Raw genomic sequence first — 20,721 nt, forward strand, 5'->3', positions numbered from 1 at the left:
TATAACAAAACCCGTACAAACGATCTTCTATGCAGGCCAAGGCAAGACATAGCCAGGATTGTTGCGGTTCGTACCGGACATTGGCCTATAGGAGTTATGCAGAGAAGTTGGGTATCTCTTACAACACCTTTTGCCGTAGCTGTAGTGACCAAAGAGAAAGTGAAACCATAATCCATTTCCTCTGCAAATTTCCGGCTTTGGCAAACACCAGAATGAAATGCTTTGGAAAAGCATTCTTTCAAGAACTCGATGAGCTATCTGAGACAAAGATTAGAGACCTAATCTTTTTTTCTCAATGCGACAAAATGGCTCTAACATAATCGCTATGAAGCTTCTCTATAAATCTATCCCTTTCAATCAAAGGTCAAACGAGTTTTCGGTATCAAAACGGCGCACTACAGCGCTAATTGGATCTCAGGCTAGGTTGCCTTGAGATCGCCAATTCTACCTACCTATAAAATAAAATGAATACTTGCAGATTTTGTTATTGGGGCCTTTTTAATTTTATACTTTTTCTTTTGAAAATGCAAGATTCCGATGGTAAACAAAATTAACTTCATCAAATAAGACACAATTCTATTTCTTTAAACCATCTCAATATCAATTTTATATTTATTTAATAATTATTAAATGTCAAAAAATTTTGTTGGTTTTGTGCATTCCAACAAGGAATTCTATTTTTGTTTTTGTTTGAATTTTGTGTATAACAACTTATAGTGGAAGTAAATTGCTGCGAGCACATCCTACATTGATATAAACTTATTTAGGACTAGGCATCTTAAACTTATAAATATTCCTTAATAATTAAATTAATCTTCTTCTACACACTAAACACATAATTTAAGAAACAAAAAAGTAATAACAAACTTCTCAATATTGTAAACATACATATTTTTCATTATGGAACACAATATAATTGGCTGTTTAAAAGAATATTCTCTTAAATAATTAAACTATTTCAATATTATTATTTCTTTAACAAAAACAAAACTATTGGCAATTTATTAGCATTTTGATATAATTCATTAAACATGAAGAACAAACCATTTTCTTTAAATAACAAACTTTAAATTAAGGAATTTGACATATGACCTACATATTATATAACAAAAGATGCAAATACTTAAAAAAACGTTTTAATTTAATAAATACATTAACAAATATGATTTTTCTGATTTCTGTTCTTGTTGGTTGCAATATTGGTCCTTTTGCAGAGAAAGAAAAAACAAAAATACTTAATTAAATAATTGTGCCTATATCTTACAATAGACTTGTTTTTTTAAATTTTCCTTTGCTGTTCGGTTTTTGTCGGCCAGACTGTTTCTTTAGCTTATCCAATTTTATTCAATGGAATTTCTTCAGCTGGCCTCACTTGGTCCCCCGGCGGTGGTTTCCGCGTTCTACAGCACTTTGTCTTTATTCCTCCAAAGTCTTTTCGACAAATGAACCCGATAATTAGGCCAATGACGGCAATTACGATGATACCTTAAGAAGAAACAAGTTTATTAAAAGTGTTGTCTTATTTAAAAAAAAAAAGAATCTCTCTTACTTATCAGGGCGTAATTTATGGCTTCCTGAGAAATAGGCACCTGATATGCTGCCTTCTCAGTTGACGACGAAGCCGTGGTGGCGAGTATGTGTGGAAGCTCAGTTCCTTCCATGGCTGCGGCACCTCCGTCACTGGATGGCTCTAACTCTGACAAATTGGCATTCGTCATCACATCCATAGCCACAGCTGATGCGTTGACAGACTTCATAGTGGGCTTGGAAGTAGTAGAAGCTGTAGCTATATAATCATGCGAAAGAGCAAAAGTTTAAACAATTGAATTAAATTCATACCCCCCCCCTTCTCTACCCCGTTCTTCCCATCAACTCAGGAAAAAAACAGTAAAATAGAGAAGACAATAAAAAAATAAACAACTTACTTTTTGTTGGAATTAAAGATGGCGCATCTGTGACAAAGATTAAGCTCTGATTAAAGGTATCTCCATTGACTAGCTGGAAGCAGCTAATATCGAAGCGTTTAAGACTTATATTATCTATTGCTTTTAAAACATTACAGAGCTCTTCTATATTATCTTGATGGAGTTCGGGTAATTTTAATTTGATGAGTTCTTTCAAAGGTTGAAAAGCTAGAGTATTGATTTTCTGTCAAAAATAGTGATAAAGATAAGAGAAAAAGCTTTTAGTTAGCTTTTGTTTTTGTTTAAATTGTTTATCAAAGTTTATTAAGAGATTATCTTTAATTTTTTGTTTAAGTAAGAGAAGAGAGAACTAAAAAGTGTTGCCATTGTTAACTTACCTTATTAAATGAGTTTCCGTCCATTTTGAGTACATGCAAACCACTCAGATTAGAAAATGTCTCATCGTAAAGTTCAGTGAGACTTGAGTTTCTTAGTAAAAGCTCTCTCAGCACCGGCTGATTTAGAAATGAACCTTCTGTGGGCAAAACTATTGAATTATTACTCAGGTTTAGAACTCTCAGCTCAGATGCTTCAGTGAAGGTGTCTGCTGCTACATCTGTCAGTTTGTTGTTAGCTAAAGATAGATAGTCTAGGTTTGGCAGACTACTGAAAACCTAAGAACAAAAAAATGGATTTCATTATTGTTTGGCTTTTTTTGAAAATTTCCTCTCTTCTACCTCTTTGTCAATATGTGCTATCATATTTCCATCCAAATTGATTTCCTTCAACTTCGAGTTACTGCTAAATACTCCCACAGGGATTTCCGTTATTTTGTTATGACTTAAATCTAAGCGTTCAGCTGTTGGTGGAATGTCTGTTGGAATGGTTGTCAAATCCATACCGGAACAACTGACGTTTGTATTGTAATTTTGACAAATGCAATTATTTGGACATTTTGGTGTTTCATTTGTTCTTTGAAGTTGATCTAAAAACAAAATTTAAACTATAACCCCAAAAAATTATTCTATAAAATGTCACCTTCTTCTTTATCCAATGATTGATTTGAATCACTGAATGAGCTATCGAACAGATCTGTTAGGAAGTTTTTACTTATTGTTGGTTTATATGTTGTACTTGTTGGATGATTTGTTGTGGTTTCATCTACATCATCATAATAATCGCCATCATAATTATAATCAGAACTGTTGGTTTGATTTGATGATGGAAATGCTTGAGTGAAGTTTTTACTAAAAAAATAAACAAAAATAATATGACATTTCAGTGATTTATGCTTTTTTTTAAGTAATTGTCATAGGCCCTTAAAAGTGTCATTGAGTGTCATTGTTTATTTCATTGGAATTTTTTTTTCATGGATGGAAGCGCACACTCAAGGGAATTTTTGATGTCCTGATTATTGGTTTCGAATATTGCAATGACTGGAAAAAGCAGAGTGTGGTAAAGCATTCCACATTCGCGTAGTACGGTTAAAGAGCGAATCTCTATACTCTACTTATGGGCATTTCTGGAGGAGCCAGTATTGCGGTTAGAATTGATTACTAGTTAAATTTCTAAAAGGGGTTAAAATCTATAAAACCAATGGAAAATGCCGATGAAATCGCCCTCAAAGTGATCTAATTGTGACACTAATGATTTAAAGCAACAGAAAAATGGTAAATGCAGTAAAAAAATAAAAGTTTCGTGAGTCGTAATATTTGTTTTGCTCATGCCTTCCGGGGAGTCATTTATTTTGATATCTTAAGCCATAAATTTAACTTGCACACAACTTTTGAATGACATAGTAACTACCGGCAAATCTCACTTTCGTTAAGAAATAATGAATTGAAAAAGATAAGATTATATTTTTAACTATTACTTATTATTCAAAGTTAAAAATGTACGTATATTTCTTAAGTATTTATTAATAAAAGTTTATCAAATTCAAAGAAGTTTTGATAAGTTTTCATTTTAATACAATACACATACCTTTGACTATCTATCTACAATACATTCAAACAAAATTTGCTTTATAAACTTAAACGTACCTGTAGTAATAAAATTCGACCTAAATGTGCATTTACAGTTTTATTGATTTTCTTGACTAATAGGATTTTTCGCTTCTTCGAGTTTTAAAAAGTGGTTGTGTTTCATAGGGAGGCAATATTAAATGTTAACGGTACTTGTGGTTTCTTGTCATGTTTAATTGGCTATATATGTATTATAATACTATCTAACCTAATTGGTATCAATGAAGGGCCAAAGAGGTTTTCGTTGGAAGGCGGAATGTTTGTGGCTTTAAAAGTTGTTATCAAAGCAATACTTGTTTTTGCAAGATGAAATTTGCGACAGTGCAATCCCCACCTTAAATTCTATTGTCTCTGCATTTGTTGTGTGACAACTTCCATTCAATTTTGTCAGAAGCATGTTTGATAACTTGAAGTTAAAAGAAAGTATAGGTCAGTTCCCATGGCATGATGGTTAGTGGAACTGTCATGCCAAACGTCTTGGGTTCGATCCCTGCCTATGTCATCTTTAGTTTTATTTACGGGTAAACAAATCCTTCAAGAGTAATTCTTGTCATGAAAAAGTGCTTTCTCAAATTAGCCGTTCGGATTCGGCATATAAACTGTAGGTCCCCTCCATCACTGCAAGTACTCGCACGCAGAAATGGTTAAGAACTGTTGCGCCACATAATTCATTTATTTTTTTAGGTCAGTTTCTCTAAACCCTCTCGGATATTTTATTGTTAATATAATTTATACTTAAGAACTTAAGGACTTTGTGGTTTAAAAAGTTGTTAAAGCAATACTGATTTTCGAAATATATAATATTTTACAATGAAATCCCCACCTTAAACGCAAATGCTTTGCATTTATTTGCTTTTTGACAGATTCAATTAATTTGTTGTTAGGATTGTGTTTGGTAACTTGAAGTTTGTACCCAAAAGAAAGTATAGGTCTGTTCCTCTATCAATTCTCGGATAGTTTATTGTAAATATAATTTATACTAAAGGACTATTTGTGGTTTAAAAAGTTGTTAAAGCAATACTGATTTTTGACAGATGTAATGTGTAACAATGAAATCCCCACCTTAAACGGAATCGCTTTGCATTTATTTGCTTTTTGACAGATTCAATTAATTTGTTGTCAGAATTATGTTTGGTAACTTGGAGTCCGTACCCAAAAGAAAGTATTAGTCCGTTCCTCTATTCACTTTTAAATATTTCAATATTTGATGAAATTGCGGTGGAACGCACTATTTATGCAAAAAACAATCAATAAATGCAGATTTCTTTTTTAAATAGCTCGAAGGTCATTTCTTAAAGTTTAACCGCGAAACTACTCTGTGACGTAAAAATCAAGATTTTACACACTTCCACTGAAACTTCAAACTGGTTTTGATTCATCATAAAGTATTTGCAACTTAATCTTAATATTTTTGTTTATGAAATAAAAGAGAAACCAAATGGAATTTTGTTGAATAAATTAAAGAGTCTATAATAAAATAGTCATCAACATTTCTTACTGAGGCTTTTATGAAAACATAAAGTTAAAGGTACGTTTACATTATGCCAAAAGTATTTTAATATTTTTTTTCATAGCAAAACATTTAAATTCAAATTAAGTTTTATGGCTTAAGTTAAGTTTTTTTTTAAATTCAAATTAAGTTTTATGGCTTAAGTTAAGTTTTTTTTTCTTTAAGTTGAATGCCTTAAACAGATGTCAGATGAAATTGACATCTGTTTTAGTCAACTTGACGTTTCCATGACATGAGTAAGATTCGTCATTTTTTAAGTTTAAAGCTGTATTTGCACACTTGTTCCTCTTACTATTAAAAGCAATAATGTTAGTAATTAATTTTGGCTGAAAAGCGTACCTTTGAAACATAAGAAATAAAAAAATACCTTTTACGGTTTAGAACTGTCAGTTTAAAAAAAAACTTTCGTTAAGTTGTTACTTATTGTGTTTCACAATGCATTCATTTCAAAGGAAGAACTCTTATTTGACTTTCATTTAACAACTTGAACCAAACAATGGTCAAAACCAAATCCCTTCAAGTTCAAGCGCCATAGAAGAAACAAAACTAGAATGATTGCGCTTAAACCCGGAAATCTGTAAACCTTTTGAGGGAGAATTCTTCAAAACGACACAAAAAGCCATTCAACTGTGTAAAGCATAATATATCACCATCGTAGGCAAAGTATTTCCTGTTTCTTTTTCAACTCATTTAGTAGTTTGTATCTATTTTAATCCCTTTTAATCGTTGCAACTTTACCTACGTATCAATGGACTTTGAACAACAACCATCCTAACGTTGAGTAATTTAAAGTGGCTCATTGTTTTTATAGTAAATTCTTCCCTACCACAAGTCAAGCAAAAGCGACGAACGGCCGATTAAAAAATAATTACAATTATTATTTTCAAATACTACAATAAAACAATTAAAATCAAATACACAACCACAGCTGGAGGAATCAAAGTTCATTAAAGCCGCCCTACAAAGAGATGATGTTTTGTTTGAAATGATTCGCTCACAATTTTTCAGTAATGCCAACTTATAAACAAAAAAAAAAGTTATAATCTTCCGAAACAAAAAAAACAAAAAACAAAGAAATGTGATTAGGCTCTGAAGTCTATTACTAACCTCTCCATACTTGGAGATTGTTGTACATTAACGATATGTAAGAAAACAGTCCAAAGTCAAACTTATTATGTCACATTGTTTCACTTTCTTGATGTTATAACAAATAAGGGAAAAACAATGTTAAATTACTTGAATCTTGAACTCTGTAAACTCTGTAATTAAATCTGGCTATTTAAGTACTCTTTTAAAACCAATTAATATTGTTTTAAATTAAGGCTTAAATGACAGACGTCAAAGTGGATTATGTAAATGGTTTGCGTGTTTTATTGTTAAAACAAACATACCTAACACGCATTCGTATTGCCTTAACATAATATCAAACATGGCTAAAATAAATTTCTTGTCATAAAAGATAAACACACAATACCACAAATTTTTGCCTTTATCATGGTGTTAAAAAAAAATTGATCTAAATAAAGCAGATTGTGCTACCGTTTTGCTCTGACGTGCGAAAGAGCAATTATTATGTATCATCTTAGGCTATAACTATACTATAGGTAGAATTATGGTATGTATAAACTTGTATGGCTATGGATGGTCCCCTGTGAAACAAAAGTGAATTCAATGAATTCGTTTTTGCTCTTGACCCATATTATGTGTCCATTGTCGGTCCGTTGTCGGCGTCGTCCGTGCAGTCGGGTTATTTTATGTTGATTATAGATTGATTTTTTTTGTCTTGTTATAAATGGAACTAGTTTTATTGATTAATCTTGTTGTTGTTGCTGGCAAGATATGAAGTTTTAGTTACTTATAAGCACGTGAATGGTTTCGTGTGGAGCTAAAAGGGTAATTCTTGGTTGTGTATAAGTTTTTAAACTGCAATTTTGTTGTATAATCCAGTTTGTCCTTTTGGCAACAAAAGTGATTTTATGAACATGTTAAGATTGTTTTTTAAACAAAGGAAGGGAACCAAAAAGTGCAAAGAAGGGAGATGTGTGGCATCGTGCCAGGGAAATTTGTTGTATTTACTTTTTAAGTAATATTTGAATGCAAATATATTTTTGATGACGAATTAACTTAAACATTTGTATCAAACTTTAAACATCAGAAAAGGTAGAAAATTGGCCTATCGATTTTTAATTTAAAGTTTCAATGACCAATACAAATAATTTGACATTGGTCGAATTCAGAATGCTAGTGGCTACGTAGGCAAGGGATTCTGATTGGCTAAATCTATCTGCAAAAGTAGTTGAAATTTCCTCTCCGACGTAGTGTAAAAATGTCAGTTACAAAGTAAGTGCACACTGGTTTTGACGTTTCACAATCAGCTGCTCGGTATAAGGGCACAAGAATTTAAAATGAAATTACTCTTCCGGTATTTAAATACAAATATAAATCAATCATTTTATATCTTCTATTTGGTTTTATTGAATTTAAAAAGAAAAACAAAACTATTTAAAGTTCTGAAAACACAAATGTTTCTTATTTTATATATTTGCATTTTTATTAATATGACAGTTTCGGATTGACTAGCTTTGTAGTGCAATTTTGCATTCACATTCACATCGTAGTTGAATTTTGACTACGTAGTCACTAAGTTTGTGAATGCGCCCATTCTTTGATTTGTAATTTTTGACGTTAGCGGTTTTACTTTATTCACCTTGAATTTGTTGTCTTCTTATCGTTTGTGACTTCTTATACAAATTACTAATTTTCAATAAGGATCACAATTGTTTACAAAGAACTCTCTCTCTCTTTTATTTCAAAGTGTCAATGAACAAAATATTGATTTGTAATTTTTGACGTTAGCGGTTTTACTTTATTCACCTTGAATTTGTTGTCTTCTTATCGTTTGTGACTTCTTATACAAATTACTAATTTTCAATAAGGAACACAGTTGTTTACAAAGAACTCTCTCTCTCGTCAACATAGTTATATTTTTTTCGTATTTTACTATACAAATTAAAAATGTTGGACAAATATTGAAAATTGCAAAAAGACAGTACGGTTGACAGTTGACAGAAGTAACAATTACTCAAAAAGAACGCTTGCAAACAGATCTACCAACATTCAACACCAATTTACCTGGAATTGTCAGTTAATTTAATTTTCTTTTTTTTTATTGAACTCAAAATAAAAATACTTTTTGTGATTCAGCATATTTCTCCCTGACACATCGTTTAATTTACAAAAAAAAAACTGGTGCCTAAATTATATCAGAAACCATTTAAAAACTATTTCACTGCAAATGACAAATGTCATTGTAATGCAATAGATTAAACTATCATAATATGAACGTTCACAATTTATCTTTTCTATTATGGTATGTATCTACTTATATGATCTTTGTGTAGGGCTTTTAAATAAGCTGTCATTATTTACGCAATTAAAAGTCAAGTCGTGTAAGTTATAGGTCCCACAGTTACTAAAAGCTATTTGCAATTGAAATGACTAATGCAAAATTTATAAAGAAGAACATTTGTAATGTTTTTAAATCCGGAAAACAAACTTTGATGAGCCAATGGACTTTATCTCTATTTTTTAAGCACAATTTAATCTAAAAACCTGTTTTGTGTTGACAACTCGCCTTTTGTAATATGTTATCTAAAATAAAAAGACATTAACTATTCCGGTTTTTGCTAAATGTGTTAGATTTCATTCCTTTCCTGTCAAAAATATATTCGCAGTTTTATGTCATTCCCACATATCATTATGCCTACCTGTCAATTTTGCTAATTGATTCTTATGTTCATCATCATTCATTTATAAGGGATTTAATTTAAATTTAATTTTAACATAAAACCTTGACTTTGCTTACGGTCAAGTTTGTAATTGAAAGACGACCCCCCTTGAAATTCCCTAAGCACACCTTTTCCTTTTCCGCGTAGGTATATACCTTTTTGTATATACTCATATTTGAAGAATTCTTTAGTTTCAAACAACATGTTATTTTGTTTGTGTGTTTTTCTTATCTACAGTTTTAAATTTCGATTCATTTATACTCGTGCATACATTTCCACTTGTTTATTATATTATATCCATTCAAAGTTCAATGTCCACATTGATGGCCTTATGGGTCATGTTTTTAAGTGTTATGTTCATGATAACATTGACGTTTGAAGGTCGCTTTAAATTATTTTATTCCAACAGATGTTTGACAGAACAAAACTTTCTATCTATATGAATGTAGAGGGCACTATCAAAATATTGTTCCAAACTATCTTTTTGATTTTTACTTTGTTAAAACAATGACACTTTTGAGATCCCATTGATAAAATGATATTGATTTGATTTACCTCATAGAAACAATAAATATGAGAAATAATCCAAATTTGTAGTAGACATGCATGATTGTGATTTTCTTGATGCTGCTTCTGTTGCTGTTTTCTGCGCTTCAGTTGCACTTTATTTAAGATTAATAGAATACTGTAAGGATTTATGTACGTTTAAAAAATGAGCACAACTTGTCACTTTTGTTATCACTTTTCTTTTTTGCACCAATAACGAATTCAATTAAATTGAACTCTGAACTGTCACTGGCCCGATAAGCATTTTTATTTTTATTCTCTTTTTTTTTTGCTATTTTGTAATCGAACACACCTTTACAACACGAACTGTCAAATTACGCTGATTAATTTTTTAATTGTAAATGAAAATAAATATTTAAAAAGAAAAAAAAAACATTATGAGTGAAATTGAAATAAAAATATTGTTCGCAATGAAATAACCATTTCGGTTGCCTCCACCGGCCTCAATAACCGCTGTCGAATCTTTATATTTACAAATAGGCGATATCTTTACATTTATAGAGAGTTTTAAAAATTCTCACTCATTCATTTTTATAAACAAAAGAGAATTTCTAGACAAGTGTTTGAATAAAATATAAATACTTTGAATTATTGTGTGACGTTGATTAACACTCATATTATGTCTTATCTTATCAACTTTGTTTCGTAGTTTGTATTTTTTTCTTTTTTTTTTTTGTTTATTATAAAAATGTGTTCTATGTTCAAAAATCAGTATCTGTTTATTTTTTATTTCTTTTCTATTTTTAAAAGTACTAAAACAATTTTTAATTTTAAACAACAATTTTGTTTTAGTTCTTAGAAACGATTCTGCGAATTGTAAGACACTCTCAAACATTCGAACAGGCCTATTGCTGTTTGAGTTTTAAAGCATTGACAGGTCAACAGTCAAAATATCTATTTGTAAAGTTAAGGCAGAGTTCACATTTAATGAGCATTTTATAAACACGCGCCGTCATGCGACAAATTTTTCGAAAGTAAAAACCAGGAAATGTCTGATATTTTAGCTTTGTTAACTGAACTTTATATTGAATTTGAACGCTCCCTTATCAAACTTTAGCAGAACTTAACATTTTATATTCATTTCTAAATAACATGTGATTTATATTTCCATGCTCCACTCCGCTCAAAAACGCTTACATTGAATGTGAACTCTACTTCATTTATAAAATTCGACATGCACTAATTAACGGTAGTTCAAAAACTCCAGCCACAACGACGACGACGCGATATGGTCTCATCATAAAGTTCACCCTTTTCATAATAAATTCACCGTTTTAGTTTTTCATAGTAATCTAAAAATCACCCTACGATTTAACATTTAAATGTTAGAAAAACAATGCCATCTATATTCTGTGCGTTGATAAAGAAACGCAGGCGGTGAAGCTTTTGTTATGTTTTGAGGTTGTAGAAGTACATATTCCATGTTTATTTTGTTAAATTTGAATAATTTTGTAAATTAAATTCCCAAAATTGTTTATTTGAATTTAATGCGGCAGCGTTTTGTGTTTTTTTTTATAGTTGCGTCAGTATTATGACGTTAGTCTCACTTACATATGTCACTTTAATGTCAAATTTAGCATGCACATTATTATTATTATTATTTGATTTTTTAGAAGTTGTGTTAAGGTTAGGTTTAATGACCTTTGTTTCTTATTTCCTTAAACTTTTTTTCTTGATACGACTTGAGAATTTAGAAAGACAGAAGTTAATATCCTTAAGTTGTGTTCCTGGTTCTGGGAAATAGGTAATATGCGGTTGGTCAACTTTTTGTTTTTACGACTTCGAACGATTCCTGCAAGACGAACCTATAGACAGACAAGTCAGACAGCAAAGGAAGAGAAAGTATACACAAAGTGAACAGTGGACGAATAATGCCAGACAAGGGTATCCGACGAACCAAACCGAACCGTCACAAATGAGAGAGTACCAAAAACTGATTTCAGTTTTTTAATTCTACTCAATCGTTCGTTGTGGCGACTGGCGATGGCGATTTGGCAGCCTGCTAGAGTTAGAGTGCTTCTGCCTATGTTAGCGCTAGAGGCTAGCCCAAGAAAGCGTTTTCATATGAATTGAGCTTAAAACAAACTGTCTGCTCTGTAAATTGTGTTATGGGGTGAATCGTCTAGATTTTGAGTAGGTTTTTGTTGTTATTTTGACTGTGTTGCCGCCGCCGCGCCGCTGGTGGCGCTGCTGTATTTCCAAAATGCAGCAAGCCAGCATATCTATAGTTTTTCGAGTTGCCTCCGATTGACTCTTTTTGTTTTACGCTCATTCATGCCGAGGCGTTATAAGTTGGAGTGGAGTTGAGAATTTGAGATTGGTTGGGCTCGTATCAACTAATTCTCTCGAAATTTTATTTGTTATTGTTTTCCGAACTGGTTTTTATTTCTGATGAACTTGTGACGTCACTTGTGTGAATCTTTATTCGATTAAGAGGTTTATCCCTCCTCTCCTTCTGTGCATTGAAATGCCGGATTATTCACAATAACATAAAATAAAAAGGCAGCATAGTTATTTTAAAGGTGATATTACGGAAAAGTAAACGTTGTTGTGCTAAAGGTATTCAACTCGGGCGCAGAGCATGTGCAATAGGTAAATAACTTTTAACTGTAAGCTTACCAAAAAGAGCTTTTGCCATTCTCTTAATAACTTTCTCTTAAATTTTAGTAAAACTGTACAAAACCAGAGTTGCCTTATGTTTCCATTTTATTATGAAGACAAATAATAATCTCTTGAAGTTTATAAGTGGAGATATTTGAATGTATGATTAAAAGTTACCGGTTCTATCAATTTCATTTTTACTTTCCATATATAGGGACTATATGACAAGTTTTGCATTCGTTTAAAATTTCGAACTCGATATTTTAATCAAACATGACATAACGATAGAGAAGTAAAAAAAGGATGTCCCCCGATTCCGTCCATCGGACTGTCCTGCATTATGTTAATTGACTTCAAATTTGGTATTTTGTTTTCTTAATTTGGTTTCTTTCAATATTAAAAAGAGGCTGGGATGCGACTTACACTGATATCTTCATATCCCTTCTGTTGATTTGTCTTGCTTAAAATGTTTGTAGGCTAACGTGTTTTGTTAAAAAAGTTGTCAGTTGAATTATTCTTAAAAATTAAAAACATTACCAACAATGTTTTGCATATGATGAAAATCTATTTTTGTAAACGAGAATTTTAGTCGCAAATTCTTTTTTAACAATTTAAGTTGCATTTGTTAAAACCTTTTATTTCTTATATATAACCAAATACAAATTTAAAGAATGAAATTAGTTTGAAGACAATATCTTCTACCGAACATGAATTTCTAACAATTTTGCTTACTATTTTTTGTACATAGATAGATTTAACTTTTTTATGAAAAAATAACGTTCAGTTGGATTTTTATAACAAAAATTACTGAATGTCGAAAACAATATTTTCTGTGAGATGAACTCAGTTTGAAGCCAATATTTTTAGTTTTTGAAAAGATATTTGAGTCGAAGTAAATTTGTACCAAGTTTCAATATTGTTTTTTGTTAAGGTTTTTATAGTTTTGTAAAAAAAACTTTCAATTAGATTTTTCTCAAAATTTTACCGAATGTTGCAAACTGTTTTTTTTATATGACAAAATTAGTTTAAAGCCATAATCTCAAATTTTTGAAAAGATGTCTAAGTCGAAAATCAATTTTTACCAACTTTTATTAATTTTGTTTAGCTTTTTTATTTTTTGTAAAAAAAACTGTCAATCGATTTTCCTCAAAACTTCGAGCCATAATCTCAAATTTATGAAAATATATTTAAGTCGAAAATTAATTATTACCAACTTTTATTTTTTTATTTTTTATAAAAAAAAAAAACTGTCAATATATTTTTTATCAATTTTACCAGTTGTCAAACACGTTATTTCTCGCTGCATACATTTATTTTGGAGATTACATTTTTGTTTTTCAGTAAAATTTTCAGTTTTTTTGATTTATAAAAAAACGTCAGTTGGATTTTTTTTCAAAAATTTGTTTGATATCATTACAATATATAATGTAAAATTTAATTCAAGCGTTATTTATTCGTGAGATTTTTAGTTCTAACCTTTTTAAACTACTATGCTAAAAAAAACTATCCACGCAATTTTCTTGAGAGCCCTTTCTGTCTCTACTGTCTCTCTGTCTCTACTTGTTGCGAACAGAGCCTTAAGCCTTTCAAGTAACCACACAGTGGCTCAACTAGATATACTTTCAACAACCTCCCAAGCTTGAAAGTCAAAATATTAAAACTAAATATACAAATGTAATTAAGGAAGGATTTAATAGATAATATTGAACACTAATTTACTATGCTTAACATAAATAAAATAAAATCACAGTTAAAGTTTACTGAAGTGCCAATCGATGAACAATATTTTTCGTCAGCCTGTCTTTTGTCAACACAAATAAACTCGATGGTCTCCCTACACGTGAACAGGCCACGTATAATTGCCCATGAGAGAAACATGGATTTTCTAAGTCTTAGCCGCAAATAGACATTGTTTGTCCTTGTAATTTGTTAATAGTCATCGCGAAAGCTAAACGGATAGGAAATTGCAGTCTTTTGAGAGGTATTGGAGAATCTGTCGGTATCATTGGAATGCGCGGTAACAGAACGATTTCTCCTTTAAACTTTTTTCCGGTGATTCTTTTGAGTACCAAACGTGTACCGTTGCATAGTTTAGGGGGGTTCAAATTACGCAGAAGAATAATCGGTGATCCGATTTTTAACCTAAGATTGTGTGGTGGCATTCCTGATATGTCTAAAGAATTTAAAAATTCAATTGGAAATTTTACTGCCTCGTCTTCATCGACAGTAGCGTCGATTGACTTAAACGAAATTATATCGCCTGGTAATAATTGTTGTATCTGGTAGTTAATTACATCTACATCAACATTTGTTGCTGCCAAAATAGCACGATTACTGAGCCAATTGTGATTTAGATAGTTATTTATTATATCTGGGAAGACACTCTCTATCAGATCATTTTTAGTTTCAACAACAGTACAGAAATTGTCTGGCAATCTGCAGCAAAAGTAGAGCGAGGAATCACTGGCAATGTTTGCCGAAAATCACCAGATAATAATAGAATAGCTCCGCCAAAAAGGCTGTCATTACTGTTTAAATCCTGCAAAGTTCTATTTAATGCTTCGAGTGAATGTTTATGAGCCATTGTACACTCATCCCAAATTATGATTGAACTCCTTTGTAACACTGTAGCCATTCCACTCCTTTTCTTAATGTTACACATAGCATTTGGATTGTTATGGACATCTAGTGGTAACGTAAAAGCAGAATGCACTGTTCGACCACCATCTAACAAAGTAGCAGCTATGCCTGATGATGCAATTTCTAATGCAATTTTCTTTTGTGACCGTACTTTCGCAAGGATCAACGATAGCAAAAATGTTTTACCCGTTCCACCTAGTGCATCCAAGAAAAAGAAACCACTTTGTTTAGCATCAACAGCCAACATAATCTGATTTTATACATTTTTTTCTTCGTCATACAACTGACGATATCGAAGAATATAATTGGTCTGATTATATCTAATCATTAATCGAAGCGCTTAGTAATTCATTGAACTAACTTTTTTACTTAATTCATTACATTTATTGGATCACACTGTTTGATATTGATGTGATATTCATCTTGTCCTTACCAGAATATCAATGGGTATTGGAGTGCGTCGTACAAACGGTGTATATCTGAAATTCTACTCACTGTATTATCTCGTGTAATTTTAATAGATCTGTTGTCAACTGGATCACCGACCATAATAATAGCAACTTCATCTACGGTTGGCGCATTGAATCTGCCAGCGTGCTCTCCTGATGGTACTTTGTCAGCTTTGATGACAATTTCATAATTGTCATTTTTCAATTTTGGTAATACTCTTTTGAACAGTTGAACCAGATGATTACGGTTCTCTAAAAATATTTCCAACAATACTACAATTGCTCTCTCTTCTGCTTGTTCAATTAAATTATAATTTTCTAGTTGGCACAAGTTCTTCACAACTGCCCATGAAGTATATTTGGAGAAATTTAGTGCCTTCATTTGGCATTGGCATCAATGATCCAATTTTATGGTACACTTGGCCCTGTGTTTTAAATGTTGTTTCAAAATTACGACCATCAGATGAGAGATCGCAAATTTTAGATGCTCCAAATGATGTCATTTGAAAGCAAGAATTAAACTTTTGTGTCTTACGCAAAAATAATTTTGAATCATTTGAAATGTCAGAAAGTAGTGATTTCAAGGGTTCAGGTGGAGTAGGAAGTAATGGCAATACAACTTTTCCGGATGCCAGGTGTTTCATTACGAAATTTTAACGCTTGGCAATACTAACATATTTTGTCCATCTCACCGATGGTAACTTTGGGATCAGCTGAGTTTTATTTCAAAGTCAAAATATATTTCCGAAAACATAATGATCATATATAATTAGAACAGTAGATTTTATATTAAGTATTTTTCATTTGCAACATATATGTTAACAATTTAGACCATTACTCGAAATATAAACTATCCTATATCTTAAGTTAGACCAAATTACACATAAATTGCCAACTTTCACCGAAATCGGTTGACTTGGTGAAAAGTTCACTGGGAACATACATATGACGCTGAATTTTTATATATTTAGATTTAACTGTAAAATTGCGCCTAAAATTTTGGTATTGTTTGTTCAATAAATTTATTATTACTTTGTCAAACCTCATTAACGAGTCAGTGTTGCGGGTTCATGAGGGGTTGGATAAGTTCCTCCTCTGGAATGTTTAGGTACTGAAATATTCACTACTTGTTCTTAAAATATATGTAGACAGCAAAAAAAACTCCGCGAATGTCATTGTTTTTATTTTTGTTTTTTTTTTTTTTTTTAATATTGCATTTTTTTCGAAATTCTTGAAATGAATCATAATTTTTCACGAAATTCTAATGTAAAAAGTATATTAATAAGCTTTTTTAACTTAAATTGAAAAATTTTATAAATGTTTATAAAAATGTATTAAAAACCGCTGTAACGATTCTCAATTAAAATTTTTGTCGAATAAAGTTTTTTTTGAGAAATCAAATGACGTTTAAATTTTTGCAGATATATTTTTAAAACTTAAAATACAGAAAATATTTTTACACATACTTTTTGGATACATGAGCAAGTTCGTACGATTCAGTCGTGCATCTTATTATATACGGATTAATTCAAATGTCAATTTTCACAATTCTACCATAGTAAACTTGTCAAAAATCTCTCCAAATCTATGTGTGAATAGTACAATTCATGAAATTTAGAATAAGGAAACAGGTCTAATAATATTTATACTCATAATCTTTCAAAGAAATGTAATGAATTTTTGACATGTCACAGAAAAAAGTTGATTGTGATTTCGGTCATCTTTGTTTTATGAAAAGTGTTTTGGTGTGTTTATAAATGTAATTTTGTTGCATGTGCAACAATATATGACAGGGGTAATAAATGCTGCAATAGTTGAATTGACTTGAAATTTTGGACATAAAGGGTGTTTGATTTAGGTATATAACTTTGATATTAAATACATACAACAGTTGATTTTTTTTAAACTGCCATGAAGTTTACTTTATCCCACAGATATTAGCTATGTAAAGATAATATTCTAGTATTATAATTTATATATGATTTTTAGCATAAGACCGCTCGGACCACTAATCTTAACGTCCAATTTCCGTGGCCGTATATCGGCAATAACGCGATGAATGTTGGCCTTTAAGTGGTCAACAGTTTTGAACTTATCCGTGGCGTAGACTAGCGACTTCACAGTGGTCCGTTTTGACTTTTTTGGTTGCAAAAATCATATTTCCTAAACGAATAAAGGTATTGCTTAATTTTTTTTTATCTTGAAGGAAATTTCCTAGGCTATAAAAATTGTGACTTAAAAAAAAACTATTTGCAGGGTGTTTCAGAAGTTTGTGTTAAAATAAGAAGTTTTTAACAAAGGTGATAAACATAGAGGTATTTTAAGGGCATGTCGCATGCAAAAAAATTGATTGGTGCTTTGCGCTTAGCTTTGTAGCGTTCACATTTTTTTAAATATTTAAACGAAATAAACGGGTTTTGATTGAAAATATATTGGGCTAAATATTTATAAAAGAATAAAAAATTTAAAAAAATTGTTTGTTCGTTAACAGCACTAGAATCACTAAAAAATCATTAAATTCAGGTAGTTACTTGCGAAAATCAATGGGGCAGTGTGTAAAATATAATTTTTTATTTTTTTTATATTTTTTTCCAAAAAACAATAAATTTTTATAAATAGTATCGATTTTCTTTTTTTTTAATTTATTTATTTATTCCAAGAAAAATTGTAGAAAACTATGAAAAATAGGGCAAATTTGCATTGTGGCATAGGTGCAATATTTGATAAAACTTCCAAAGTATAACAGCTAGCTAAGTCAATTTAACTTTTTTTCAAATTCTAAATATATGTTCAGATATTTGCTTTTAAATTTTTTTTTTTAAAAAATAGTTATAGTAACTTTTTTAGACAAAAAATCCAAAATGAATTCTTTTTTTTCCAATATTTTTTGCGAATTCATGGGGCGAGCTGGTTTTTATTTTTTTAGTTTTAATTTTTTTTTTAAAAAAAAGGACCATATATATTACTCTTACTATCGATTTTGAAAAAAAAAAATATTTGTCGCAACATAATTAAAAATGCATTTCTATATAACAACATTTGTGGTGCAATTGTGAGGGATTGGGAGTTTATATAATTGCAAAATATTTTTTTTATTTTTTTTTGGCATTTTGTTTATTCTATTTAAAAAAGTAAAAAGTTCTTGCGTCTACTGTTTATTTAATTTAATTTTTATAAAAGAGGTCTATTTTGCATTTTTTAACAACAAATTTCTTTGTAAACGCACACAATGAAGTTTCCAGTTCCCAAGAATGCCACTGCATCTCAGCGCTCAAGAAGAGAATTCTTTGCAAAAGAATTTCGCCCGCCCATCCTCTCTCAGATTTTTTTTTTGTTGTTGGTCTCATGGCTCATTTAGTTTTTGTATTCTTTGTTTTGCTTGCGGTATACAATAACAGAAAATACAACAAAAAAAGACTTTTCTTAGAAATATTTTTTTATTTCTAGTATGTGGTATGATGTGAGGTCATGGACTCGTGATTTGGGTTTTACGTAGTCAATCGTATAAGCAGAATTTGATTTTTGGTTCAACTTTCGGCAAGTTTTGTTGCACATTGTAGTGTAGGTATAAAAAAGGGTAAAGAGGTATTGTAGGTATCGTGAATTCGCTGTCATATATTTTGTTTTCTTGATTTTTTTTGCGTACTATCACTCCTGGGTATTGCATTTTTTTAACTTCCCATACGAAGTTATTATAATGGGTCCGATTTGTCAAATTGAAAATTTTCGACGTTTCAAGGTCCCTAGAGTCGAAATAAAAGATTTTTAGAAAGATTTCTGTGCGTGCGTGTGTACGTACGTTCATACGTCCGTACGTTCGCTACGTTTTTTTCGTCGTCCATAGCTCAAGAACCAGAAGAGATATCGACTTCAAATAAATTTTGCTATACAGATAATAAGGCAGAAAAATGCAGAAAGGGCTCTCAAGAAAATTGCGTAGGTGTTTTTTTTACCATAGCAGTTTGAAAAAAAGGTGAAAATTTTGGTTAACCCTAAATATCTTACGAACCAAAAACGCTAGAGACTTGAATTAAATTTTATATAATATATTGTAACGTGATATCAACCAAAAACAATTTTGTGCAACGAAAAATAAGGTTTTTGAAATTTGATAAAATTTTGAGAAAAATCGAATTGACAGTTTTTTTTTTATACAAAATAAAAATCTAAAAAAACTTTACTCAAAGTTGGTAAAAATTGAATATCGATTCAAATATCTTTTCAAAAAGTTGAAATATTGGATTCAAACTAATTTTATCTTATATGAAATATTGTTTTCAAAATTTGATAGAAATTTGAAGAAAATCTCATTGACAGTTTTTTTTACAAAAAAAATCCATCAGTCCGTTTTTTCATAAAAATAAAATCTACAAGAAATAAAACGCAAATTTGCTAAAAATTGATAGACAATCTTTTAAGCAAGACAAATCGACAGACGTGATGGGAAGTTATCAGTGTGCACAATCCTGTCAAACTATTTCAAAAAAGATGCTAGGATGTGACCCACACTTATAACTTCCCATCCCGTCTGTCAATTTGTCTTGCATAAAAGTTTGTCTATATGTACTCGTATCAATTTTGACCAAATTTGCGTACTATTTTTTGTAGATTTTATTTTTTATGACAAAACGGACTGTTGGATTTTTATATAAAAATGAAATGAAAAGAGTTTTGAATCGATATTCAATTTTTACCAACTTTGAGTAAAGTTTTTTAGATTTTTATTTTGTATAAAAAAAACTGTCAATTCAATTTTCTCAACATTGTTGATAACAATATTTCTTATAAGATAAAAAAAGTTTGATGCCTAAATTTCAACTTTTTGAAAAGATATTTGAATCGATATTCAATTTTTACCAATTTTTGTTAATTTTTTACGGTTTTTAATTTTTTGTAAACAAACTGTGAATCCGATTTTTCTCAAAATTTTATTAAATGTTGACAACAATATTTTTTGAAAGATAAAAGTAAATTAAAGCCAATATATCAAAGTTTTGAAAAGATATTTGAGTCGAAAGTCAATTTTTACCAACTTTTATTAATTTTTGTTTAGGTTTTTATTTTTTATAAAAAAACTGTCAATTCGATTTTTCTCAAAATTTTATCAGATTTGAAAAACATTATTTTTCGTTGCACAAAATTGTTTTGGAGATGAAATCATATTTAAGTCGTAAAATTTAGTAGGTGACACATTTTTTTTCAGTTTTTTGATTTATAAAAAAACCGTTAAATGGATTT

General features: G+C 30.4%; 2 protein-coding genes across 7 annotated transcripts in view; one reads left to right on the top strand and one right to left on the bottom strand.

The window, feature by feature from the left end:
- LOC129941487 (serine/threonine-protein kinase unc-51) overlaps nucleotides 1–20,721 on the top strand; it is a 97,037-nt gene that overhangs the window by 45,792 nt on the left and 30,524 nt on the right. The window lies entirely within an intron of this gene.
- On the bottom strand, nucleotides 580–11,748 carry LOC129941488 (leucine-rich repeat and immunoglobulin-like domain-containing nogo receptor-interacting protein 2). 6 transcript variants are annotated; one of them, XM_056050131.1, is made up of 8 exons: nucleotides 11,599–11,748; nucleotides 9,782–10,099; nucleotides 2,943–3,151; nucleotides 2,642–2,889; nucleotides 2,303–2,578; nucleotides 1,926–2,148; nucleotides 1,550–1,786; nucleotides 580–1,485 (listed from the first exon to the last, which is right to left on the bottom strand). In XM_056050131.1, exons 2-8 carry the CDS (start codon nucleotides 9,832–9,834, stop codon nucleotides 1,331–1,333), a joined length of 1,401 nt encoding a protein of 466 aa, XP_055906106.1. In that variant the 5' UTR covers nucleotides 9,835–10,099; nucleotides 11,599–11,748; the 3' UTR covers nucleotides 580–1,330. The 6 variants fall into 6 exon arrangements, with proteins under 6 accessions (XP_055906106.1, XP_055906105.1, XP_055906103.1 ...); XM_056050130.1 differs by having other exon boundaries at nucleotides 9,782–10,112; XM_056050128.1 differs by having other exon boundaries at nucleotides 11,435–11,748.

Source organism: Eupeodes corollae, chromosome 1 (assembly GCF_945859685.1).
Source record: "Eupeodes corollae chromosome 1, idEupCoro1.1, whole genome shotgun sequence".
NCBI lineage: Eukaryota > Metazoa > Arthropoda > Insecta > Diptera > Syrphidae > Eupeodes > Eupeodes corollae.

What these genes read in the sequence shown, in the direction of transcription:
- LOC129941488 (XM_056050131.1), bottom strand. Translation starts at nt 9,834, where the DNA reads ATGCATGTCTACTACAAATTTGGATTATTTCTCATATTTATTGTTTCT. An exon ending in ATATTTATTGTTTCTATGAG is followed by an intron (nt 3,152 to 9,781) that starts GTAAATCAAATC and finishes TTATTTTTTTAG; the next exon opens with TAAAAACTTCACTCAAGCAT. An exon ending in ACGGAAACTCATTTAATAAG is followed by an intron (nt 2,149 to 2,302) that starts GTAAGTTAACAA and finishes TATTTTTGACAG; the next exon opens with AAAATCAATACTCTAGCTTT.